Source organism: Sylvia atricapilla, chromosome 1, assembly GCF_009819655.1.
Source record: "Sylvia atricapilla isolate bSylAtr1 chromosome 1, bSylAtr1.pri, whole genome shotgun sequence".
NCBI lineage: Eukaryota > Metazoa > Chordata > Aves > Passeriformes > Sylviidae > Sylvia > Sylvia atricapilla.
The window spans coordinates 90,536,319-90,553,437 of NC_089140.1; the positions used below are offsets into that span (position 1 = coordinate 90,536,319).

Below are 17,119 nucleotides of genomic sequence, written 5' to 3' on the forward strand. Positions count from 1 at the left end.
TGACGTCTCTGTATCACCAATCGTCTGTTCTGTGTGTTCTGTGCCTTTAAGAGTGGTTCTGAGGGTGAGCAGGGAAGAGGATGCGCGCAGTTTGTTTTTGAAAAGTGTTCACTCCTCCACATTCCTTTTACAGAAAAAGGCTAATTGGCAACATAGAGGAAAACCAATTTGGGCTGCTGAAGAATGGAAAGACATTGCTACCAGGCTAGAAAAGCTACCTGTGAAAGTCCGCCATGTAGATGCCCATGTCCCCAAGAGCAGAGCTTACGAGGAACATCGAAACAATGAGCAGGTAGATCAGGCTGCAAAGATAGAGGTGTCAAAGATAGACTTAGATTGGCAACACAAGGGAGAGTTGTTCTTAGCTTGATGGGCCCATGATGCCTCAGGTCATCAAGGCAGAGATGCCACCTATAAATGGGCACGAGACCGAGGGGTGGATTTAACCATGGACAGCATTTCTCAGGTTATCCATGACTGTGGCACATGTGCTGCAATCAAACAGGCCAAGAGAATGAAGCCCCTGTGGTATGGTGGACGATGGTCCAAATATAAGTATGGGGAGGCCTGGCAGATTGATTATATTACACTGCCCCAGACACGCCAGGGCAAGCGCTACGTGCTCACAATGGTAGAAGCCACCACAGGATGGCTGGAGACCTATCCTGTGCCTCATGCTACTGCTCGGAACACCATCCTGGGCCTGGAAAAGCAAATCCTGTGGAGGCATGGTACGCCTGAGAGGATTGAGTCAGACAACAGGACTCATTTCAGGAATAGCCTTATCAACAGCTGGGCTAAGGAACATGGGATTGAGTGGCTGTACCAGATCCCCTATCATGCACCAGCAGCCGAGAAAGTGGAGAGATATAATGGACTGTTAAAAACCACTTTGAAAGCATTGGGTGGGGGATCTTTCAAGAATTGGGAGCAGCATCTATCAAAGGCCACCTGGTTAGTTAACACTTGAGGTTCCATCAACAGAGCAGGCCCTGCCCAGTCTGAGCTCTTGCATACAGTAGAGGGAGATAAAGTCCCTGTAGTACATGTAAGAGGTTTGTTAGGGAAGACAGTTCGGATCAATTCTGCCTCAAATACAGACAAACCCATTCGTGGGATTGTCTTTGCTCAGGGACCAGGTTGCACATGGTGAATAATGCAGAAAGATGGAACAACACAATGTGTACCTCAGAGTGATCTGATTATTGGGTAAGAACCATGTGTAAATATCATTTTTTTGTAGAATGTCACTGGCATTACCTGTATATAGCTGTATATTGTTTTTATATAGTATATGCATGTATAATGTATGTGTATGTAGAGTTAGAATTCAATTAGTTTTGGTAGATTGACGATATGGTGATAAGGCGTGGAATGTACTGGGGTGACTGTGATGACTCTGTATCACCAATCGTCTGTTCTGTGTGTTCTGTACCTTTAAGAGTGGTTCTGAGGGTGAGCAGGGAAGAAGACGCGCGCAGTTTGTTTTTGAAAAGTGTTCACTTCTCCACATTCCTTTTTTTTTCTTCCTCGGGACGGTGTGTTCGTCGGATACTTCGGAGAAGGTTTTTTTTCTTTTTAGTTAGTTTAGGTAGCTGAGGCAAAGAAGCTTCCTGGACTTTTTTTCTCTCTTTTTCTTGGGACTGTTCAAGTCTGCTCTGGACTGAAAACTCAGAGAAGTCTCTGGGATCCGGCATCCGTGGCCCTCGGGGGCCTGGACCTCGGCATTTTCCAGCACCAGAAAGAGTGAAACTAACTTCTGGCGAGAACCTCCTCAGTTTGCCATCCCTCTTCGGAGCAGCAAGAGGTTTTGTTTAATTTTCCCATCCCTCATGCCCGTGGGCATTTTGTTTGTTAAATAAATAGTTTTTTCCACTTTTCTCTGAGGAATTTTTTTTTTTCCCCTGGACCTGCTGGGGGTGGGGCCGTTTGGGTTTGCTCCCCAGAGGAACCCCATGCACAGGTTTCCTCCCAAATGTGACCTAAACCAGGACACCAGCCTGCTGGGCTGGGACAGGTAGTGGAGAAGTGCAGGCCAGAGTTCTGAACTCACCTGCTTAAGTGTTCCAGCCTTGCCCCGAATAATCTGCCCATTCTGGCAGTTATCAGCACCTTGCTGCTGTCTGCTTGGCTAATCACGCCAAGACACACCTTCTGTAAACTGTCAATACCTTTTTCTGCAATAGTTTTTGAACACATGTGGCCTGTGTAGGTGTGTAAAACCAGGTGGAGCTTCTCCATGCCCAGATAAACTTTTTTTAAAAATTTATTTTTTTAATATAAAAAAGAAAGAAGAAAATCCCTGAACTGACAGTTGGACAGGTAAGTAAGACAGGTAGTCTGATGTGAGAAAATAAATTTGGCATGAAAAGTCGAGTAGTGTTTGGAGGAAATAATAATAATATTTATTATATCCTTTAATTCTACTGGAAATGTTTCACTTCTGTATCCTAGGATTTGGGTGGTGTTGCTTTTGGCTTGCATGCTGCATTTTATCCATAGGTAACTCTCCCACAGAGAGGGGTAAGGAGTGGATGTGCAACTATATATTCAGGCTGGAGTAAGGGACGTGGCCTTGGTAACTTTTGTGGGGTGACTTAGAAACCAGTGCTGCCTACCTGTGTCCTGCTGCAGGGCTTGGGATGCTTGTGGATGCATGTGCAGAACCCCAAGCTGTGGCTTGGGCAGAAGTAGAAAAGTGTGTAGAAGATCTCAGTACTGCTGTTCCTCTGCCATGGCTTTGGGAAGGTGAGAGGAGGGGTTTTCTCTGGGGTGAAGATACGTGGCAGATTCCAATGCTCACATTGCTGCCTCTGCAGTTTATGGAGTGGGAATGAAGATGGTGAAAATAGATTGAGATGCCCATGGATGCTGCCATTCATCTCTATCAGCCTCATTTACTTACAGCCTCCAAAATGCCATTTTTGAGCACATCTCTTTCTGAAAGAGCAGTTTAATCGGTGTTGTAACTGTTCAAATTAGGAAGAGGAAAGGAGGTTGTGTGGTGAGTTGGCATGTCTATGGCCCATCACAACAACCCCAAGCCAACCTGGTTCCTAGCCCACCATGTGAAAGCCAGCCTGAAGTAGAACTCTGGCATGTTTTCCAGGTGACACTGGGATGGGGCGTATATGTCACCTACTGTATTCACATAAACCAAGTTAAATCGGCTTCAGTGGCATGTGCTGTTTGCACATCTTGAGAGAAGCTGCACAATCCTGAACTTGCCTAGGGCATTCACATTGAAACTTCAAGCCCAAAACTTAGGCAGTACACCTTCTGAAAGCATTAAATAATTTATGAGCAGTCTGTGTTCTTAACAAATCTTTGAAAACTCAGAGAACATTTCACTTTTTTTTTTTCTTAGAATAGAAGTAACTGTGCATATAGAAGATCAAGTTTGGAGACAAAAGTCTATTTTCCCTTTCCGTATCATTGTCACAGTTGTGGTGAAAGTCTTAAGTAAGAGCATGTCAGCAACCATTCCTAATTAGCTCATGGCAGTGTGCCCAGTGTGCACACATTCATGCTCTCTCTCCTTGTGTATAGATACACATCTCTTAGAGAAACAGCTCTTTACAAAGAAATAAATTGAGTGATTACATTAATTGACACCAATGTTCTTGAAAACAGCCTTTTTAATTTTGTTTAGGCATTTCCTGAGTGATGTCTCCTTAGTTTCTAATAAATAACCTATTGTAAAACTTGCTAACAGAAGACTGTGTAGTGTAGTAGATTCCAGGTTAATTTATAAAACTTGTCAGCTGTTTACTCTGGGTTAGGCTGTGACTTAAACATGCAGTGTAAAAAAGGAAAAAAAAACCCAAAACCCACAGGAATTTGGATATATGATGATATACTTTTACATGTTTGGCTTCAGTTTGCATTTTGTGGACTTAGATGTTTGAGTAGAAGTTGTAGTGAAACACAGGGGAAAGGCGGTACATAGTGGACATGTACATACCAGCATTATTTTCTCTTTCTTCCCATATAAAGATCTATGGATGAACACATTTAGAATTCTAAAATATAGATGTTGTCCTATTGTAAATTGGTAAGAAATGCCAGAAGACAAAGCCTTTGTTTGTTTTATGCCTGTGTCTTATTCCACAGTGATCAAGTAGGAGAGTCTCTGGAACACCCACGCAGTGTGGCAGAAAGTGCCTGAGGGAAATGAAAGATGATGCAGAAGCAGGATTGTGCTGGAGCATTGTAGTGTCCCCATCTGCTCCTTGGAAGATGGTTGGGACAGTCCTGGCCATATTTTCTCTGAGTGTCACTCTACTGTGCACAAGGCTTCTGCTTGTGCATTTTCTAGTGAATCTGCAGAGAGCAGGAGTGACCGGAGGGCAGAGACTGAGCAGGTGTCATTCTTTTGCATTGCCATACCTTTTGTGGTTATTACTCATTATATACCACTGTTTGTCATGGAAATCTGAGTCCCGTTAAAAACTATATGCATTTATTTTGTTGCCTCTTGGATGTGTTGGCAACAGGTTTTTCCTCAGTGAGTGATCCTGGTATCTGATAATTGTTACTAAAATCAGGTTGACTAGAGATATGTGTACTTCTCTGCAGAAAACCCTTTCAACATGCACAACATGCCACTTTTAATTTAGGTAATTGTTTACTTTAAAATACATTTAAATATTACAGAACAGTAAAGTTCCTGTGACTGAATAAGATAAGGAGAATAGTGAAAGAATGTTGGACTTCAAATGCATCTGCATTTTTTTTTTCCCATGCTTGGGAATGGCATGCTTAAAAGCAGCTAATTTCCTCATGTCTGTGTTATGTTTTTACCAACCATTCGGTAGTTATGACTAGGCTTAAAGTGACATATCACAGGCAGTGGTAAGGGACCATAGGTAGATTCCTATAGTTATTTAACTTTATTCATAGAAAAGCAACTGTTCCATAGGCAAACCTCTATAGAAAAGAGGGAGGTGGGAACCCACAGAGGTCTCTTGGGTTGCGCTAGATGAACGGCTTAAGGAAGGTGATCTGGATCTGTCTTTATGGACCTGCAGAGCCCAGATGATCAGCTCAAAGGTGACAGGTAGTTTTTAGGATGATAATGTGAGATGCAATTGAACCTGTCTTAACACGATCCTCTCTATTGGAAAGGATTGTGGAAAGTGTTATGGGTTTGAGGGTGGCACTAAAGCGCTCTCTACTCAGAAGCCAAAAGCAGGTTGCAGTATAGTATGCATAAATATATGTTCCCAGTGGCTGCAAAAACATATTTTGGGACTGCTGTCACCAGTTGCTGTCATTTTAATGACATACTGTAATTGATATGCATTTGTTTTTCTGAATAATCCAAAGTAGGAGGGAAATGATTCACTTGGAAAGTAGGAGCTGGGATGCTTGGCTGACATATGGAAAATAAAAGTACATCTTGAAGTTTGCAAATGTGAATGCAGAAGATGGGCTGCTAAGGTGCTTCTGTGGTAAACAGGAGTTGAGAAATGGAAAAGATGAGTTATGACCACTAGGCTTTAAATTCTTACTCGTAGTTGGTTTTTTGAAGTTTTTATATCATGTGAAGTGGTAATGTTTAGTGTCCATATGCATGCCACTTAACTGTTATTCAGCAACACTTCCAAGCATTTCCATTTCACGGATTCATTAGGTTTTTAAAGATTTTCTTATGCTATAATTTTTCCATGGTTTAAATGCTTTGGGTTTGTTGTCTCCCAAATGGGATTAATTTTTAAGGCTTAGTGAAACTATTTCATTACAGAAATATAAGGAAAAGTGTGCTTCACTTTAGCAACACTATTTGAGTCTGCTAGCAGTTGAGATGCAAGAAGTATATGTCTTGGAAATAATATCTGAGACAAACATGCGACTTTGCACAGAAGTTGAATAATGTGGTTTTTTCCTTACTCTTTTTTATTTTTAATAAGGGTATCAGGGTACTGCTCAGGCCAGGGTGGCTGTGTTGGCCAGCAGCCTGCCCTGCTACCATGGCAGATCACTTCTCTGCATTCCTGTGCTGTCTTCCACCACAGAGCTGGTAAATTAAACCCATTTTTTAGTGCTGGCCTCTTTCTTTGGAAACCTAAAAAGTGTGTGCTCTGGTGTGTCCTGACCTTTTCCTGCAGTGTGAGGTATGCTCAAGGAAGGAGGCAGCAATGCACAGTTAATCACAAACAGTGTGGGGATTGCCTTGATCTGTGCCAAATTTTGTTTCCCATCTCCAGCATGTAATTTCAGGCAAATCCATTGAACTCCTTAATCTATAATTAGACTTATAAGCTTCTTTAGACCTTTTGGATTTCCTTTCTTTAAATGGAATACAGCATTATTATTCCAGGAATCTTCCTGATATATTTTTTAAGAATGCTTTTCTGCTGGTTTGGGTTTTTTAAATTTATTTATATTTTCCTTCAGTTTTCTAAAATGAGTATGTAGAGATCCTATTTCCATCAAGAAATGAACTCAAAATTACCTGGTACAAGTGACTGATATATTTATATATGTGTGTGTATATATATATATATGGATATTTTTTTCCTGGCAGTACTGAGCAGAAATGTTTTCCAGTAGGCTAAAGTTAATATGTACTTCTAAAATGGGATTCATACAGTGGGTTTTTCTGCATTAAAAATAAAGAGGTTAATTAAAATGTCACTCGTCACTCCTTTTCATTTTTCATGTGTCAATACATGAATGTCTGGCTAAATAAATCAATTCTGTCACCAGGTGTTGGGGTGAGACAGTTCTTTCTGTGAAAGTCCCTCAGGACAAGTTACAGCCAGGAGGGAGAGGTGGTTTTGTACTTCACTAGATCAGTGTGTGTGTCTGTGTGCACCTACCTATGTATGCATGGGTGTTGTTGATTCCTTTCATGTTTGAGAAGCAGCCTTTGGGTGCCTCCTTTGCCTGAGTGTCATTTGTCCTTGTTGCTTCGTCATTTTCATGTATTTATTACAGAACTATTCTACAGACTTTTTGTTTTCCTTGTAAGAATTTTGATTTTAGGCATAATCAGATTCAGATTTTTTTTTCTTTCTGTATAACAGATCTTAATAGATACTGCCTAATCTTCAAAGAAACCTATAAGCCTTTTTTTTAATTGCAAACACCACAGCCTTAAATAGTTTGTTAAAATATTCTCAATGTGCTGTAGGTAAGCAGTTTGCTTTTAATGTCCTTTTCCTAACGTTTTGGAGAAATTTTGTGCCCCTAAATTGACCTAAGGGATTTTCCTGTCACATTTTCTACTGATCAGTTTTAATTTCCCTTTTCAGCTCCCCACAGCATATGTTCTGGAGGACTCATTGCTCTCTTTTAGTAGGAGGGATGTCCTACCTGCTTTGGTATTTGTGACTTAGCAGTCTACAGAAGTTGAAGCCTGTCCTTCTGCCCCTTACAAGCCTTGGTGACTCCAGGCAATAAAAACTGCCAATATGGAACGTTCTAAGCAAAGAGGAAAAATTGTAGAAAATGCCATCGTTATTTTAAAATTCTTCTAAAACAGGGGATTCTTTTAAGAATTTATACATTTGGCTCAGCTATAGGTTTCTTGGCATCCTTATGTTCATTTAGGGAAGTTCATATGTATATATTTATAGAAAATACATTCTGGAGCTTAATCCAAAGGTTTGCAAACTTTCTGGCTCTCCACAGAGCCAAACCCATGCGTTTCTACATCTCTTTTAGGTTTTTGTGGATTTCACTGTTAGATTTTGCCAGTTGTGTGGTCTCTCCAAATTCTGCTTCAGTGTACATACATTTCAGTTTTGTTGCTGGTTGTTTGGTTTGGTTTTTTTTTTTCTCTTTATATGTTGCTGTTCCTTCACAGTTATACTTTTATGGTCTAGCACTTGTTCTATTTTCCAAAGCAACAGTTATCACTAGTTTATGTTACTGTTTTTACTACACTTAGGGTTTACATTTCTTTTATTTTTTTCCTTTAATCTGAGGCACATTTTGGTCATTGCTTTTTCTTTTATTTGAAATTGTTCAAAGACAGCTGCTGCAGCTACACCAGCCCAGAATACCTCCTATTATTTTTCTTTTTAGACCTTTTGGTAGTTTGCAAAATTTTATTCATAATGCTTCTGTGGAAATGGAACCACTTTAAGAGCAACTTCCTAATGTCTTATACAATTTTCCACATGCATGCAGTTCTTTTAAGATTCTTTCTGTGTTCTTGCTTGCAGTTACATACTAGCATTCAAACGGATTTGAGAATTATTTCCTGAAAATTAATAAATGCTTTTGCACTTGAACTAAATGTTATTTCACCTTTACAGATGCAGGGAGAAGAAATATGATTATTACAGTCTGCCAAAAACCTCTGTTGTGATAGCTTTTTATAACGAGGCTTGGTCAACGCTTCTGCGAACTGTTCACAGTGTTCTTGAGACATCTCCGGATATACTTTTGGAAGAAATTATCCTTGTAGATGATTATAGTGACAAAGGTAGGAAGAATAAGTCTAAATAATATTGATTGTTGATGGGTTTTTTTGGTCAGCCAGTTCATAGGAGAAAAAGTTATGCTGTTCAGGACACATACCAGAAAACTGTACAACAAAGGCCTCTCACTGAAAAATAGTTTCTTTCTATTGTGTCAGTGAAAAATCTGGCTTACGGACCAAATTTAGTTTGGAATAGTAAAGCACATTTGCTGTGTTGTAACATGAGTTCATGACTATAGATAGACTACAGTTTGATCAGAGCATTTCAGGTTTCCTGAACTGAGCAAGTTTTGATTGCACCAATGCTCCCCTGGTGTCTCATATAATGACAGTGACCTAGTTCTTTGGTCTTGTTTGAACAACAGGACATAAAGGCAATGCTGGCATTTTCCACCACACATGAATTGTGTTAAGAATAAAGCTTTATACAGAAAGTCTTTAGTAATTTTTGAAAAGTGCTTATCAGTCTGGGAATGTATTACAGAGGCAAATGTGAAGTGTTTAATTTCTTGAAGGTAACCATGATTTTTGTCCATCCACGTTCTGTGCTTTTTTTCATGTCTTTTCTATACGTGTATAACAGAATCTGAATTCGAAGTGCCACAATTGTCAGAGCCCTACTATAAGTAATATGCTAGTGAGGGGAGAGCTTCCTATAGCATGACATGAACAAATCATTTCAGACTATATTATTCCCTCTTTTTTTTTTTTGTTTGCTACAGAACATTTAAAGGAGGCTTTGGAAAACTACGTGGCTGGCCTACGCAAGGTACGTCTCATCCGGGCAAATAAGCGAGAGGGGCTGGTTCGAGCCCGGCTGCTGGGGGCCTCTGTGGCCAAAGGAGATATCCTAACCTTCCTGGACTGCCACTGTGAATGCCATGAGGGCTGGCTGGAGCCACTGCTGGCAAGGTGAGCTTATGCTCTGGGCTGGTTTTCTCTCTCATTGGAGAAGAAGGGGTGAGATAGTTTGGCCCACCCCTGCAGTGGAAAAATGACTCATGTTTCACCAAAGGTTACTGCAGTCTGGTCCCTGAGGCACTGTGAGTGTTTGCTGTTTGTCTCCTGGCTGTGGGAAGCAAATGGAAGTGTGAAAAATCACATCATGGAGGTTTTTTTTGTGGGGTGTTTGTTGTTTTGGGGGGAGGGCGGTGTTTTTTTGGGTTTTTTGGCGGGTTTTTTTTTGTCCTGGGGACCAAACTGCCCTTTTTCTTCAGACACTGGAAAGTTTTGGGGTTCAAGAAGACAAGTCCACTCCCCCAGCTTTGAGTTTACCTTAGTAAAGGAGGCTGCTCCTGTCAGCCTGGGTGGTGGATGAGCAGAAGGTCTAGAAAGACCTGTGCTCTGCAAGGCAATGTTTGCATAAGCTGATTGGAGTGCAAGTCAAACTCCATCTTAGTCCTGAGCAAATCCACCTTTCCAAACTGGTTCTCATATAAAGGATCGTGGTGTAGGATAGGGAGGAGTTAATGTTATGTCAACACTGACTCTTACTTGGAAACCATTTGTCCTGGGACACTGTACTTCATGCCTGTGTAGTCTCTTGCCTATTCTAGGGATCCGTCTGCTCAGAAAACTTCAGTTAATTAACAGCAACCAAGCAAACAAACAACTAAACACCAAGGAACCTTCCCAAAACTCTAACAAAAAAACCCTTAGAAACCAGAATACTAGCCTTCTGTTACAGCTGAGAATATTTATTGTATTCTTGAAGCCTCACCCATGTGTAACCAGCAGCCACACATGCACTTTTCCTGCTATGAGTTCAGCTGCTGGTACCTTACCACAGTGCCTGCATCACATCATGAGGCTCAATTGCTTTTGCCCCTTTTGCTAACAGCTCATGTCTTCACCCCCTTGGATGCCATTAGCAGATACTGATAGATACAGGACCTGAATAGACCTTCTAAATATTGTATGTAGAAAACCAGCTCTCTTTAAAACATAACTAAAAGAAAAAAATCTTTCCTCAAGGCCAGTGATTTGATTTAGATCCTGTTAAGATTGTCACCAGCTATTTTAGACTACAGAATAGGACCAGAAAAAACAGCCTTTTACAAACTGGAGAGAGACTTCCAAAAGCACATAGTGTCTTGATGTGTGCAAGTCTTCCTGATTCCTAGTGGGACTTATGTTCTCAAGTTTCCCATGTCTCTTTGAAATTATATATAGAATACTTTTTATTGTATATTATATATACAAGAATATATATAATAATATATATAATACTACTTCTAATACAGTATTCTAGAATACTATTTTTTGTTTTCTTAAAATAGTCATACTTACCTTGTTCTAAATTTCACACCGAGTGTATTCCAGGTAACTGTCGGCTAACTATGATAGTGGGAAGAAAGGAAAAGGGATAAACATCAAATCCTGAGTGTACGTGTAGCAACTATTCCCTAAAGAAAGTGTGTGGCGGGACCGACCATTCTGTGATTGCTTCTCTTTAGTGCACCACTAGATGGCAATCTTGAGGAAGGATTGGGAGTTTTTTAAACGCAATAATCGCCACCTGTAAAAAGTTAGCCCTCTCTTGGAATTCCTGACATTCTTGCGGCAGATGCAGACATATATCTCTAAGGGGCTTTTCTGAGGCATATCTGACTCAAATGTAAGGCACCAAACACAACAGTGTTAGCATTTTGCAGTGCAAACATAGTTGTATCTGTGAATTGCCTGTGCATTCTACCATCTAGTTAATTCTTAACTTACAGAAAACATGCTGGCTTTTCACTTACTTCATTCCTTTCATAATTGAAATCAAAAAGTAGGTAGTAGCTACCTATTTTTTACTTATTTTCCTGCTTGTTACAGGAGGAACCAAACATTCTTCCATTTTATTGGGTTTTTTTCTTTTCCTCTGTGTGTGTGAAAATGTGCATTTTCATTGCTTTGTACAATGAGGATTTGTACAAAGTTTTATGCAAGTGAGACAGGAGATAAAAATATTTGTATAAGTCCTTTTGTGTGCTCTACCAAATGAGGTCTCTACGGGAGATCATAAAGAAAAAAACCAGCTCTTTCACATATTCCCTCCAGCAACAAGAGGCCACTTCACACTTAAGGCAGTATTTCTCAGCTTAGACAATACTACTTTGGAATTTCTGCTGTTTTCTGCTGCATTTAACCATCACAAGCTACTCTAATTTCACAGTATGAGCCCTTGGTCAGCCTACAGGTTTTTAGCCTAACAATCCCATAAGGAACAAGCTCCCTTTGAATGACAGATGCACTGCATCTCTTAATTGTCTGGCAATATAATGTATTCAGTTTTCCTTCACCTCTGAAATATGTATATGCAAGATGCAGGGCTAAACTGCATACCTGCTTCTTTAAGTCAAGCAAGTTACTTTATTTCACTGAACTATCAGAATAGGAAAGATGCAAAACACTGATTTAGGAGAAAGACCTTGACTTGAGCTTGTGTGCTGGATGTTGCTCCTACTACTGAGGGTGGCCATTCTAGAAGGTGAGGAGAAGGCTAAGAGTACCACTGCCTTCTACAAGGATGAATCCTTTTGGAAAGGAGTCCTGAAAAACCCTTCATGATTATTGAGAAATGGGAGGAAGGGGTTTATCTTCTCGTAGAAGTAGACCTGCAAGAAATGTCATCAGGTCTGATGTATTCTTAGAATGATAAAGATCTTGACTATCTTTAGATCACCCTTGGTGTTAGGAATGTCATTCTGCAGTGCTAGCTTGTTTCTCCTTTTCATCTCCTACGTTGCCAGGGTTTCTGGAAGCCTCCGTCAGTTATGTTTCATTGTTGGAGGTCTAATTCCCATGTTGCAGGTTTGGTTTTTTCTAAGCTCAGGGATTCTTTTTGAGTTATTGTTACAGTACTCATTACAACATTTACAGATGATCACAGTTACAAGAAGAGCCATGACTTCAAGGGCCAAGAGTATGGCTGGTTTATTTTTCATCATTGCAAAACTATGCAATCAAACTGCTCTCTAAAACACCTACCTGTACAAAAGAAAATGGACTTCTTTTTTGGTTGATGTTGATAAAGCGGTGCTGGTTGTGACAGCCAAGCCAGATGCTGAATGTGTTATCTCAAGCCATCTGGAATACGTTGCTTCCACCATCCATGAACGTTGATACTTGCCAGTGGATCCATCCTGATACATCCTTCTGATGATCCCCAGTAGAAAAATTAGGGTTATTCTTGTATTTATTGTGTCACCACTTCCTTATTATTGCAGCATGAATTGAAAAGGTGCAAAGCTTCATGTTTGGTATTGTAAGCATTCTTTGTTCTTGTCAGTTTTAGTTTTTTATTTTTAGAGAAGTTTCTAATGGAAGTCACCTTTTTGTTTTAAAAACATACCAGGATTGCTGAAGAAGAAACAGCTGTTGTCTGCCCTGTTATCGATGTCATCGACTGGAATACATTTGAGTACTTGGGAAATGCTGGTGAGCCACAGATTGGTGGGTTTGATTGGCGTCTGGTCTTCACTTGGCACAGTACCCCTGAAAGAGAACAAAAACGGAGGAAGTCCAAGACCGATGTGATCAGGTTAATTTTTATACATCCTATGAAACTGTGAATGTGTTTTTGATTCCACCTGAAGATTCCAGGTGCTGAAAGATATTTGGGGAATGAACATATTACTAAGAAGAATGTATTTTGTTTAGTCCCCTGTTTTTTTGGGGGTTTTTTTGGGTTTTTTTTGGTTTTTTGGTTTTTTTGTTTTTTTGTTTTTTCTTTCTCAAATAGCTCCTGTTTACCATGTTCCTGGAAAAAATAATGCTCTAAAAGCTGAAATTCCTATTTCATCTTCCATATGGAAAATTTATTGCAAAGTAATCTCTTGACTCCTCTAGGCAAACTCTTACAGATGGTTACCAGCACATGGAAAGAGTGTAACTGATTAACTAATACTGGAGGATGTCCTCTGTGCAAAGCATGAGCTCTATGTTGTAAAAAAAATGTGTCATGGGCAACGATGAAAAGGGGAAAAAAATCCCCAACCAGTATAAGAAGGTAAAAGTAGCTTTGAAGACTTTTTTTCTGTGCTGTAATGGTAGTTGTAGTTCAGTGTGCTATTTTCAAAGGTGAACCATTTTGCCAGTCCTTTACTGGGGTGAAACAATACAGCTCTATCCACCATGGTTTCCATGAAGGGCTAACTCACAGAGATCAGGCCCATGTCTCCATAATGGGCTTTACTTTTATTTTAAGACAAGATGCCATCAATTGGTATTGTTTGTCACTCAACATTGTATTTTTAGGAGAGATAAGAGAATAGAACAAACAAGGCATCTGGAAAATGGGAATGGCAACATCCTGATAGCTGAGCATCTACTGTGTTGAACCTAGCTCTATCTGCTATGGAAGTTGCTGTATTTAAACAGTTTATTAACCCATTCAGCATTTTAATACGGTCATTTTTTAATACTTTTTTATCTGTTCTAAAATAGACCACAAAAAATACAGAATTTTAAATTTTCTCAGTCTTTTGTAAGTTGCTTATCATGATATTAATAACCAATATTTCAAAAATATTAATGAACTTATCCTCAACTGAATGAACCTTTTTTTTTTTAATGGGAAAAGTTAGGTAGTAATTAAGTCTTTAACAGCATGTCTTAGTCCTCCTTAAAAAAATCCAAACACAGTAAATGTTTTTAAAACATTTAGTTCAAATATGATGCATTTTTTTTTCTTCATGATGAGAAGAATTGTCTTTGACATGCCAAGAGGAAAATGATGAGGGATAAAGTTTCATGGTAGCCTGAGGACTGTGAGCTGGACAAGTGTCTGGAGAAAGCAGCAGTGCTGCAAGTGATGTCACCAACAGCTCAGTTTGGAAAGATGAGATCTGGAGTGAGACAGAAGGACTTGACTGGCTGTGGAGTTTGTTATTTTTCCTTCTGTCTTGTCTCATCTCATTCCATTCTTTGAAACAGCATATGACAGTGTGAGACAGTGTTGCTTTAAAAAGATAGCTGGTAAAATTAGTTTTGACAGATTAAGAGTAATTGATCATGCATCTCACTTTTGTTAATATTTACCTCAGCAGCAATTTAGGAAAATTCACATGATGTCAGCTGAACTTAATTCTAATCAGCATTATATACTTGACACTTTGGAGTCATTTTAAGACTGTAAACAATGAGGAACAATACTGAGCAAATACAAACTTATGTATATGTGCACACTCTACCCTACTGGAAGTACATCCCTTAGGTGTGCTGTTACCCCCAGGCCTTGTGATCTTCAAAGAGGACCCAGTCATGACTCCTGATTATTTTTTTTCCTCCAAAATTTAGTTAAAAATTTTAGAACATGCAGATAGGTAAATTTTCTCAGAAAGAAAACAAATCTCTTTCGGGGCTATTAAATTCAAATGGCCTCATAATAATTGCTAAATTTCTGACTGTTACTTTGTATCCAGAAAAGATTAAAAAATAGAAAATAAAAACATATTGTATTTTTTTATCTGTTGCATTGGTTTAATATTTTTTTCTTTTTATTCAGTTCAGAGTTACTATTCTCTTTTATAGGTCTCCAACCATGGCGGGTGGATTATTTTCTGTGAGCAAGAAGTATTTTGACTATCTTGGTTCCTATGACACAGGAATGGAAGTCTGGGGAGGAGAGAACCTTGAATTCTCCTTTAGGGTAGGTGGCTTAACTGAAAGTTTCTTTTCCTTAGAATACAACAATTTCCTATTTCCTTCTTCATGCCCTTTTACTTAATGAGGTAGCTGTAATGTAAGCAAGTGCTAAGAGGGGTGTATTTTGGAAGTTGTTTATATAAATCTTGTTCTTGCACTTCAGGGTAGCTGTACCTTTCTTCCAAATAGCCATTTTAAAGCAATTTTTAAGAACATGTCTTTATTTTGAGCTCTAGTATAAAATGTAAAAAGGGGTGTGATACTAGTGGGTGAAGTTTACGTCCTGCAGCTTGAAGGAGGTCATTGGGAAGAAGATTTGTAGTGCTTTGATGTGACTCAGAGTTCTTACTGTGGCTGATAGAGTGAGCACTTCCCAGTGGGGCAGGAGAAGGCAGCCTCATACTAATTTTAAGGCTTTATTCTGTTTCACCTGAGAAAAAGTCTGTACAAAAGTTATAAAAGGTGGGAGGGAAGATCTCCAGTAACTGTGGAGTTGTTCCCCACAGGAGGCGTGACCAGGTGCTCAGGTGTGAGTCAAATAGCTGTAATGAAAAGGATTTACAGCAGGAAAAGGGAGGAGACACAGGACAGTCCAGACTGATCAGCAAAACAGTGTTCTCCTCTGCTCAGCTGGTACCAGTGCTGTGGCTGATTCCCACTGAGCATTGGCTGCCTATGGTTTGCCCCAAATCACACTTAGCTCATGGACGCCATCCAGTGGTGACATAAGAGGGATGCTGCAGGGCTGCTTTTGGCTTTCAGGGAGTTCACAACTTATTATCCTGGATTACCTTTGTCTCTTCTGCCCATCATCTGTTATTTTCGATGGTCATGTTTGCATTTCTGTGAGTCATTGACTTGTACAGGGGGGTTTTTGGTCTTTTTACCAGGTGACAACAGATTTCAAGGTTAAATAGCATTTTAATGTTACAAAACCACTTTCTTGAGAAAGGAGACATCAGCAGACTGTCTCTCTGGATGTCTGTGTGTTAACCAGAGAAGTATGGCATCTTCCTGGCTGCTGTTCCAATCTCCTGCTGCCTGCAGTGCAGAAATCGCAGAAAAGAGGGAATAAAAATTATTAGGAATGATAAAAAGAAGGAGCAAAAATTATTAGGAATGATAACAAGCACAGGCCTAGAATTGGTATGATTTCTCTCTGGAGGGAGATTTCTCAGCTGGAAATGCTGTTTGGTCTGAGTTCATGGCCACCTCCTTTTTCACTTAGGGAGCAGTTTCTGGCACAGAAGCCCAAATGCAGCCTATTCAGTAGTCTTGGTCCAGTTCAGCCGCACCTGAAGCACAAAGCAGTTGACCCACCTCCCTCAGCCCTGTGACCCTCTGACGAAGGAGTCTTCGGTTCCGGTCTATCCAGAACTTCAACTCCTTGAAGAAGACCTCTAATATGGCACACTTGGCTTTCTGTTCTTTGTGTCTTGCTTTTGGCGAGACCAAGACTTGCAGACAGACTGACTCCTTCCTTTTGACTCAGAGTGCCCCAGTACCAGCTGCTTTAGACCCAACCTTCCATTGCCATCAACCTGTATGAAACTCTGGCAGCCAGTCTCATTTTTTTCTGTCACTGGTTCCCCTGAGCCAGAACTCCATGGGGTGCAGCAGCCTGTGTGAGCAGTGTCTTTACTCCTCCAGCACACAGGCCTGTGGTCTCCTCATGGGACAGAGGAAGCATCAGAGGTGGCCCAGCACACAGGAGAGGTACAAAGGGAGCAGCAGAGTCCCCAGGAGAGAGCACACAGACACTCTGCAATGGGCTAAGCCAGCATGTAAGTGCAGGTGGATCCAGCGACTCCTGGGAGACAAATGATTTAACAGGACCGGCTGTGCAATGGCCAATGAATATGCCTGGCCATGCCAATTTTCCTAGTGCAGGTTGCCAGTAGCATCTGGGCATCTGTACACAACATGCTTTACTCTGTTTGATTTGGAGCCCTTGTACTTGTGCCTGTGTGGTGAAGATTTTTTGTGGAACAGAGCAGAGTGCTACAGTGTTGTTTAACTGCGTTCTTTCTGGCTGCCCGCAGTGTTCCAAGA

General features: G+C 40.3%; 1 protein-coding gene across 1 annotated transcript in view; it reads left to right on the forward strand.

Moving 5' to 3' along the window:
• Positions 1-17,119, forward strand: part of GALNT12 (polypeptide N-acetylgalactosaminyltransferase 12) — a 47,257-nt gene that overhangs the window by 7,406 nt on the left and 22,732 nt on the right. The window contains exons 2-5 of the mRNA XM_066327619.1: positions 8,268-8,437; positions 9,157-9,346; positions 12,777-12,962; positions 14,954-15,071. Of these exons, the coding sequence (XP_066183716.1) occupies positions 8,268-8,437; positions 9,157-9,346; positions 12,777-12,962; positions 14,954-15,071 (664 nt within the window). The remainder of the gene's footprint in view (positions 1-8,267; positions 8,438-9,156; positions 9,347-12,776; positions 12,963-14,953; positions 15,072-17,119) is intronic.